The 9746-nt window shown below is 39.2% G+C and overlaps 2 protein-coding genes and 1 long non-coding RNA gene across 5 annotated transcripts in view; 1 reads left to right on the plus strand and 2 right to left on the minus strand.

Moving 5' to 3' along the window:
- The window catches only part of LOC107836606 (uncharacterized), a 28444-nt gene extending 26176 nt beyond the window's left edge, over positions 1-2268 (plus strand). Inside the window, exon 3 of the long non-coding RNA XR_001662551.1 lies at positions 611-2268. This is a non-coding gene — a long non-coding RNA (uncharacterized LOC107836606). The remainder of the gene's footprint in view (positions 1-610) is intronic.
- LOC103140266 (nuclear receptor-interacting protein 2-like) overlaps positions 1-4419 on the minus strand; it is a 31090-nt gene extending 26671 nt beyond the window's left edge. The window contains exon 1 of the mRNA XM_007555336.2: positions 3556-4419. Coding sequence (XP_007555398.1) covers positions 3556-3711 — 156 coding nt within the window. The 5' untranslated portion in view covers positions 3712-4419. The remainder of the gene's footprint in view (positions 1-3555) is intronic.
- Positions 4420-5320: 901 nt separating this feature from the next.
- klhl42 (kelch-like family, member 42) lies at positions 5321-9173 on the minus strand. 3 transcript variants are annotated; one of them, XM_016673054.1, is made up of 4 exons: positions 8625-9166; positions 7912-8417; positions 7614-7807; positions 5321-6846 (listed from the first exon to the last, which is right to left on the minus strand). In XM_016673054.1, exons 1-4 carry the CDS (start codon positions 8673-8675, stop codon positions 6392-6394), a joined length of 1206 nt encoding a protein of 401 aa, XP_016528540.1. In that variant the 5' UTR covers positions 8676-9166; the 3' UTR covers positions 5321-6391. The 3 variants fall into 3 exon arrangements, with proteins under 3 accessions (XP_016528540.1, XP_016528538.1, XP_007555399.1); XM_016673052.1 differs by having other exon boundaries at positions 5321-6871; positions 7912-9173; XM_007555337.2 differs by having other exon boundaries at positions 7912-9166.
- Positions 9174-9746: the final 573 nt, after the last annotated feature.

A 9746-nucleotide genomic window follows, 5' to 3' on the forward strand; every position in this document is an offset into this window, starting at 1 on the left:
TCTAGAAAAAAAAAACTTTTGCTGTTTGGTGCCACTCAGAAGTGAAAATCTTTCTACTGCTGCATAATCCAACATGTTGAAGCAGAAGAGTAAGCCCAGAGCATCATACTGCCATCACCATGCTTTTCTGAAATGCTGTTAGCTTTATTTCAGATGTAAAATCACAAAAAGTTCTCATTTGTCCACAGAATATTTTCCTAAAAGTCTTCAAAGATGTTTTTGTTCATTTATTCCTCATAAATAAATTAGATCATCTTTTAAGAATATATATTTTTGTATTTACTCAGGTTTTATTTTCTGATACTTAAAATTAGTTTGATCTGAAACATTTGACAAAAATCACACAAATTCATTTTTAACATCAATGTATAAACAAACAGTGCTGTAAAAGTTACTAAAGGTTAAGTTTGGAATTTCACAACTTAATGAGAAAAAGAAAAATATTCTTAAACTCTAAGTTTCTGGTTCAATATTTTCTTTTTTGTGTTTTGCAATGTAGAAAAAATTTATATTATGCACATATAATATTTATATGATAGTTTAATTTATTGTTTTGTTTGGGTTATTTTAAAGTGTTTTTCATGGGTTCTTGTTGTTCTGGTACTAATAGGAGCCTTCAGTCTTGAGACATTTTGCTCTGTTATCAGTTCCTGCTCAAATGGAGCTTTGAGGAAGTCATTTTTTAAATAATTTTGTGTTTTCTGTACCTTGACAAGTTCTTGTGTCCTTGCAGGCATGTCTGTAGTTATTTTTTGACGAGATTAGTCAATTCTGAGTCATTTTGTGTCTTGTTGGAATTACACGTGATCCTTTCTTTCTCTCTCTTTTTTGCTATTTATTTATTTTTTCTTCTTTAAACTCATTTTAAGTTGTCTCTTTGTCTTGTTGCTGTGCAGTTTTGGTAATTTTGTTGTGTCATGTCTGGGTCTTTTGATAGTTTGGAGTCACTAAATTTGTTGTTTTTGAGTCATTTTATTCAGTAATTAGAGTGAATTAACTAAAAATATTATTAGCTAAACACAGACTGGCTCAGGAACTTTGTCTATAACCAAAACACTGCAAATTAAGAGGAAGAAATGTAAATATATTTATAATTAAACTGATTGAGAAACGAAACCCGATTACAGAAGATGAGAATGAGGGTTGAGCTTTTTTTTTTTTTGCAGCTAATTTCTCTGTTGAAATGTGGCAGACATGAGAGCGACATTTCCAGTTTCCCCACACCAGAGCAACATATTGGAACTTGTTGAAAAAGCTCAGGGGAATCTGGGCCGCAGCCATTAAACCAGAACTCTGTTAGAGGAGCAATAAATTGTGGGGATTATTACAGAAAGTTTCCTCCAGAGTTTAAGAACCGCTTGACTTCAGAGGCTTAGGAAAAGGAAGTCAGGATTTTGTATGCAGGGCCGGGTTTCATTCTATAAAATGTGTGAGACGCGCAGTGAACTGTGACCAGCGCTGACAATCCCAATTCTGCAAACATTCTTCATCTTTTTCTTAAAGTGTTCAAAGCGTTGGTGGATAAAGAAATGATGGGTAACTCGGAGATTGCTCAGAAAATGTTACATTTTAAAATAAAACACAAATGCAAAACAGCGGGCATAGAAAAGCTAATGAATAAGTGACTCCTTCACGTTAGAAAAAGATAAATAAATATTTTCACTTCCAACGACCACAGGAAACCGTCCAAAACATGAAGTTTACCAACTTTTCTAATGAAATGCTGCCAAACCCCCTTTACCCTCAAAATAAGCATACAAGCATGAACAAACAAAGCAGAGATACAATAAAACGGCTCCAAATTTAGCATCGAAACCTTACAGTAGTTTTGTTTTGCTCTTTCCCCTGTATTGCGTCAGATTACTGATGATTTCTGAACATCTTAAGGTTGTACTGGCCTGCAAGTCTGAACCGGAAGTGACCGGCGCCATCTTGGTGAGCAAGCGCAGCGGAAAGCAGAAATGAACCTCGGCCAACAAAAATAAAATATGACACTTCTGACTGAAGTGCCAGAGACATACATATCAACAAAGTCACCGCTTTTGGGATCGGCCCTTAGATACAGAGAATGTGGCTTGTTTGTTGTTGTCATAACAACTCCCTAGCAACTGTCACGACAGTTAGTTACCGATACAAGTGTTAGAAAAGAACACGCAAATACTTGAGAGCCCTCTAAAAGCAGTCATAGGTGCCTGCATTAGTAGTTCAAGCAACAAATATACGTGAATAGTCATTGATACACAGAGTGGGAACTATGTTAGCAAAAAACAAACAAAAAACAAAACAAAAAAACACCTATGTTAGCAATGCCGCACAAGCTAACATTCATGGTCGTCCGTATCTCCGTTCTTGGCCAATCAGCGCCAAGGAGATTCTGTATACACGTTCACACTACTCTGTTTAAAATAGCAATAAATCTGATTATAGTAGGGCTGCAACAAAAAAACATTTTTTCTAGAGAATTTGAGGTAAAGTTCAAAATTTCAGAGTACTTTGCCAGAAATTTCCCTTTTTTTTTTTTCCTTTAATCTAATTTTGAGATTTTCTAGAAAACACAAGGAAACAAAAGTCAGAAATTTTGAAATGGTAGGGTTTCTGAGATTAATCAAAAAAAATTTCAAAGCCTTTTTTCTATTATATTTTAGCCTTATGAAACTCAAAGATTTCTGAGATTGATCTCAAAATTTAAGTTTTAGACTTTTCGAAATCAGATTTTTTTTTTCTAGAATATTTCTGATGGGGTTATTTTGCTGGAATTTCCCTCCTGTTTTCTACAAACTCAGAAATTTTGAGATTAATCTCTGACATATTATAGAAAAAAACAGGAAATTTGAGTTTGAAAAAACCTAAAATTTGCCAGAATTATTTTTAAATTTTGAAGCTCAGAAAAATTCCAAGTTCCTTTCAGAAAGTTCTGAATTTAACCTAAAATTTCAGCTTTTTTTTCTAAGCAAACTTGGAAATGTTCAAGCTCAAAATTTGAGGGTTTTTTTTTGTTTTTTTTTTGAAGAAATAAATGTATGTCTCCTTTTCCCTATGTACTCCAAACTCAGAAATTTTGAGATTAATCTCAAAATTTTCTAGAAAAAAAACGTGGGAATTTTCTGAGCTTCAAAAGTCAAATATTTGTGAGACTCCTTTTCCCTATGTACTCCAAACTCAGAAATTTTTAGATTAATCTCAAAATTTTCTAGAAAAAAAACTTGGGAATTTTCGGAGCTTCAAAAGTAAAAAAAATATATATATATATAATATAGTTTCTTGTTGAGTTTAATTAATTAATTAATTAATTTATTTATTTTATTTTACTTTTTCATTGTTTTACAAATTTGGCTTTTCAAACTCAGAAAATCTGAGGTGTTTTTTTGGGGGGGGCAGAATTATACATACTAGTTAGTTACTTTTTTATTTATAATGGCCCTAATACGTAGTCGTAAACTCCTGCTAGAGGTGGTATTTGAACGAAAGTGCATTTAATCAGCACCAGTGGTGTGAACTTGAGGAGAAAACCTTCTCCGCCTCTCCATCCTCTCTGCTGCTGGGCGCTGGACTCACCAGGTCTTTGGAGGTTCCGAGTCTCTTGAGTCCGTCCAGGGGCAGCAGGTCAGCCGAGTCCTTGTGTGTGAACTGGGTGGCCTGTTTTAGGCGCCTCTGCTGATGCAGGATGGCTTTGTCCCGGATGGCCAGCTCTCCTTTCTTCGCCTCACTCATGCTCTCAAACTAGGCAGCTGTCTGTGCAGCAGACGGGCTGGATGTCACGGTTTCCGGTCTGCTTTATCGTCCCCTGGTTTTGCAGAATAAACAACCAGATATTCCTCTGTCTGGTCAAATCCTGCTCCTGTCTCCTCTCATGTACTTTTCCTGAGCGCTCCTCGGATGTAGAGCTGCATCTTCCTCTGAGATCTGCTCCCTCTGACTGAGAAGGAGAAGAAGAAGAAGGTGGGACTAATAAGTCTGTGCGCGTCTTTTCTACCCTCCCCTCATCGCTGCCGTCCTTGGATTTCTCCGTTTGCTCACCATTCGGAGCACATCTTCCCTGACTTTACTGAAAAAAAAGACAGCTTTTCATGCATTAAAAAATAAAATAAAATCATGCCTCCTGCGGTGCTTTTGCAGCTGGATCTGACCTCACATTGAGGATCAATCTGGCAGATATTGATTTCCTCTGTCCCCCCCTCTGAGTGCCACAGCTAAAACCAGAATCCAATTTCTCCCGTCCATTCACTCTATAAATATCCCATCCAATCTTTGTCCGTGACCTCTAGACGATGACACGCTGAAGATGCTGCGGATTTAATGAAAAACAACAACATAACTCTGTTCAGCACAAACACGCATGTGAAACGTTTCATCTTTAGGATACAGATGTTTTTTTTGTTTTTGTTTTTTTACGGAGTCCTTGTGAAGGTGAAAATACAGCGCGCATTTAAAGGTGGGGAGATATTTAAAAGCAAGTGCTGCCCCCTGCTGGTTGCATATGTAAGTCTGATTTTTCCTACTAAATTACATAAACCCTCATATTTAGAATAATGTAGAGATTTAAATTTTAGTTTGAATCAAAATTAAATGAGCAGTAAATAAGTTCACAAGGTTTGAAGTGTTTGATGAGTGAGGAAATATGAGCAAACACTGCAAAAACATAAAATCTTACCAAGTATTTTTCATCTAGTTTCTCGTGCAAATATCTTACTCCACTTAAAAAGACAAAACTAAGAAGTAGCTTTCCATTTAGAAGTAGGGGCTTGTTTTAACTGATTACTTAAAAAATACCAGTTAAATTGGCAGATTATTTCACTTATAACAGGACATTATAATAAGTGAAATAATCTGCCAATGAAACTAGAACTTTTTCATCAATTTTAGGGAATTATTGGCTTTAAACGAGCTATCTCTTGCTGAAAAGTTAGTTTTAAGTTAGTTTTGTCTTATTTCAAGTGTACTAAGATATTTTCACTGGAAATTAGTAAAAAAATAGTTGGTAAGACTTTGTGTTTTTGTACTGCATTCAAAAAAAGAAGCAAATCAATTATAAAAGCCCAAAATTTAATCTAGGAAACTAATTATTAAAGTGGGATTTTTACATATGGATTATTTAAACTTAATTGAAATGTCTGTAAATCAGTCTTAACAGCTGTTTGGTTTACTTAACCTTTTCTAAGGATAATTCAAATTAAATATTAACATGTTTTTCTTTTGGTAACAGGAACCAACCTGCAGTTGCAGAGGAAATCTTAAACATCCTCTCCAAATGGTAAGAAAAACTAAAGAATATTACAAAATCTGCAGCTTTTGCTTTATAAACAAGTGAAGAAAACAGAGATCAAACCCAGAAGCTTTATTCTGCAACAAAAAACAAAAATCCAATCTCCATAAATACTGCACTTATTACACAGGACGATCAGAGGTTCATGTCACTGCTCAGGAAACATCCACTGTAACAAAAACAGAAAATAAAAACAGCAGTTTTTGGTCAGATGCTGGCGCTGTAACAGAGTCTTGCATTTTGTGTTTTTTTTCCTTAATGGTTTCACTGCGGTTGCAGAAGGCACATCTGGGACGTTTATTTAGTTTATCTCAGGAGAAATAAGACTGAACAAGGCGCTTTGTTTCCCGACGCGTTCAAGGACCCCCCGTTCTTGTTAAAGTGTCGGCATAAACCGCAGCTCTGTCCCTGATTAGGTGTGAACAGAAACATAAGAAATGCAGCTTTAAAGTTTGGGGGAGGAAATAAAAACATGTAGCAAAATGCCATATTTGGAGTGTAAACATCAGGATTTTATTTAAAATATCTCCTTTTAGCCTCAAGTGCTCACTAATTATTTACATTAAGATCAGAGGTGACGTCACACTGTGTGTGTTAAGAGTCTCTGATGTGAAACCAGACTTTAATATTTTAAGACAATTACATTTTAAACATTTACTGGTGGTTAGTGTTAATAACTGTAAACCTCAGTTCAATTCAGATCCTTGTTTTGTATCTGTAAACAAGCTTTATTTACGCTCATTTTCAGTTTTAGTGGTTTGTTGAATTATGGAGATAATAAGTTTGTACCTGCAGAGGTTAGGCGATTTCAGTCTGGTCAGAAACTCAAAGATCTGCTCTTTTCCAGTCCCTAAAGGCATCAGGCTAACCGCTATAAGGTTGCGGTAATTTACTGAGGGAAAAATGTTACTTTGAGTGAATTTTTTTTTCACAAAACTGCAGAGATGCCAAGCAGCAAAGGACTGAAATGAATAATCGAATGTTTGGCTGATGAAAGTGACATCTTATGGTGCGTTCACTGACTGGAGAAGCATTCGGATTTCTGAGTTTGGTCCGATTTCTCTTAAATGTTCTCTCCACTGCAGTGAGCTTCGTTTGGAGGTTCCTCTGGTCCCAGCGGGCCGCTGGTCATAGCGAGTTGGGGAGGTAAAGCGAACACAGCAGCATGTTCTGACCCAGAGCCGGGAAGCGCCTGAAGGCCTCCCAGGCGTCAGAGAATATGTTGTATTTGAGGAAGACGCGGTGGTCCAGGCTGGTGGGGAGCCCGATGTCGCGGCTCATGATGTAGACGCCGTCGTTGTGCAGCGTGCAGGTGAGGTTCAAACCCGACTTGGACGTGTTCTCCTTCAGCTGGATCCACTCCCCCGTCGACACGTTGTACGACTGAACCGACAGGACGTCCTCCGTCTGGCTGGGCCGCCGCTGCCGCCGCCCCGCCTCCAGTTGGTGGGTGTAGCCGCCCACCAGGTAGATGGTGTCCTCCACCGAGAGCATCTGCTGCTTCCGGATGTGGACCGGACACGTCTGGAACACCGACCAGGAGTCGGAGGTGGGGCAGTAGCGAAGGACGTTGGTGTTTCTGTCTGTCAGGAGGGAAAAACGCCGCATCTGAAACAAGCAGGTAGGGCTGGGAGATACGACTTACAAATAAAACCAGTGATTATTTTCATACCAGATCTGATTTTTATTTTTTTCTGCTTGCTTTCTTTTCTACACTGCAAAACCACAAAATTTTACCAAGTAATTCTGGTCTATTTTCTAGAGCAACTGTCTTAGTTCACTTGAAATGACACAACTAAATGAGAAGTAACTTTTCAGCAACATATAAGTCAATAATTCTTAAATGCTGATGAAAAATTACTAGTTCCACTGGCAGATTATTTCGCTTAGAACGTGGGAAAAATGTATTTTTATAAGTTAAATAATCTGCCTGTGCAACTAGCACTTTTTCATCAATATAAAGGAATTATTGACTTAAAATAAGCTTTTATATCTTATATTTTGCTGAAAAGTTACTTATAAGTTAGCTTAGTCATATTTCAAGTGTACGAATTTATCTGCACTAGAAACTAGACAAAAAAATACTTAGTAAAATTTTGTTTTTGCAGTGCAAAGACAAAATGACAGTAAATATTTAATCTCTTCTCTGAATTGTATGACAAAACATTACACGACTTCTTGTTTAGTCATAATATTAGCAGAAAAAAAGATCAAATTTAACCAGGAAAAACATCTTAAAACTCAAAGAAAACAGTTGTTTTAATGAGAAAAAAGCTGACATGGTCCATGACATGACCAGATATTTTAACACATCAGCATCAAATTATTAAGTATTTCTTTGGGTACCAACCTCTTGCGGTGTATCCACCCATGACGTAGATCATTCCCTGACACTCGCAGGCTGAGAACTCAGCCAGAGGGTCAGGCATGGAGGACACACAGGTCCACCAGTCCTGCTCAGGGCCGTAACACTCCACTGTACCCAGACACTGACCTCCCACAGCGTACAGCTTCCCCTGGACAGCCAGCAGCTTGAAGTTAGACCTGGATCAGAAGTCATGAAACAATGGAAATGGAGAACATTGAGCTAATTTTTATTTATCATGCGATTAAGTGATTTATTGCTCATTTAACTGTGACAGGCCTACCTCTTCTGGTTGAGAGGAGCCACCTGGTTCCATTCGTTCCTGCAGGGGTTGTAGCAATGCACTGCAGAAATCTCCTGGCTCGTCATCCGGTAGCCGCCCGCTATGAACAGGTAGTTATCCAGGACTGCGGAGCCGTAGCCTCTGACGTTGATCATGTCTTGCGGCAGGTTGTTGGCCAGCGGCTTCCAGCGCTGCTCCACCTCCCCGTACCTGAGCATGGACCAGGGCTCGTCCTGATCCGGCACATCCAGGGACAGACAGGTGAAGTCTCCGATGACCACCAGCGTGGCGGTGCCCTTCATGCGCATCTCCCGGAGCTGGTCCCTCACAGCCGGGGGCAGGCTGCCGAACTCCGGGCGCCGCAGCATGGGGTGGTAGTGGCAGCTCATGTACTTGAGGCAGGCGGTCCTCAGATCGTGGATTCCGTACACTTCAGAGAGGCTGTACAGCTCCACACAGTTTTCCGGCCGGATCTCTGAGCTGAGCAGCTTCAGGATGGAGGTGACCTGCAGGAAGGAGGCAGTCTCGATCAGATCCTCCAGGGTCTCATTGACCACCTGAACTTTGGAGGTGTTGATGAACTCCAGGACCAGCTCCAGGCCCGGCACGCTGAGCCCTTGCAGCTGGACCGAGTCCTCTGTGGACTCCCTCATCCCGGAGCTGTAGAGCGCTCGGAAGTAGTCGCTTTTCTCGATCAGCTTCTTTTTATTCACCTCGTAGGTCCTGTCGTCCACCACGATGGCTATAACCTGGTCCGCTGACATGTTTACCCCCTGCTGTTTGTCAGCCTCCAGGATGAGATTACAGTTCACCGGTGGGGCAGCTCCGTGTCCTGTCTATATATGGTCATGTTCATCCCATAGTTCCCCATGGAGCTGCTCCCGAGCCTGGAAAGCTAACCAGCTAACGGGAAAGCTAACCGGCTAAGAAGTAAAACAGCAACAACTGCCTTTTCCTCAGTTTAGCATTCGCCGGTATTCCTCAAAAAGTGTATCCAGACCGTAAAATATTCGCGGTGTATTATACAGTATTTCAGACATTTACATTTATTTTTCTTCTAAAATCCATGAGTTCCATCTCCGAGAAAAACTGTCAAAGACCCTAACTGTTTTGATTCTTAACTTCCTCGTTAGTGAATCGACTGCTATTTCTGGCTGTGCATGTGCGCTGCTGCCACCTACCGATATGTTTTCGAATATCAGTTCATTTGCAAATTGACGCGCAGAGATTTAAAAAGTGCTTTGTTGCTTCATAAACCCTAAAAATAATGGAATAGAGGGGGGAAAAATTGGAAAAGCAACACAATACTTTTCAAATTATTTAAGTTTTGTTTGCTTCTACGTGAGACGATTTGTGTTACTAAAATATAATGCTAATATTGTTTTAAAGGAATACCTGAAATTGACAAAAGAGAACTACATTTTACATGATTACGTCATGAATCTTACTTAATTTATTTTCTTTTCAATTTTCCACAACAACAATGGGATTTAATTGAGTGACATACTATGCTGCGTTGTTAGCTGGGAAGAAAATTGACATATTTCAGTGTGTCCATCCCAGTTCCTTCAGGGTTAAAATCAACTCAGCTGCTCTGTTGTGCTCCTCCTGCTGTCAGTCAAGATAATGCTTGTTATCACAACGGTGGCGTCAGCCTGAGGATTTAAAAGGTTTAACAACGTGATGAGGAAAAGCTCCAACAAATTAACCAGCTTGTGACAGGAAGTTGTGCTTCAAAGTAAAACCCTAAGCTATTCACCATTGTGGTGATTCTCATTCATCTTTGTATGAGTTTTAAATACAACTTAAAATAAAATGCACTGTTGCCACCACAG

The sequence above is a fragment of the Poecilia formosa genome, unplaced genomic scaffold (assembly GCF_000485575.1).
Source record: "Poecilia formosa unplaced genomic scaffold, Poecilia_formosa-5.1.2 Scaffold69, whole genome shotgun sequence".
Classification (NCBI taxonomy): domain Eukaryota; kingdom Metazoa; phylum Chordata; class Actinopteri; order Cyprinodontiformes; family Poeciliidae; genus Poecilia; species Poecilia formosa.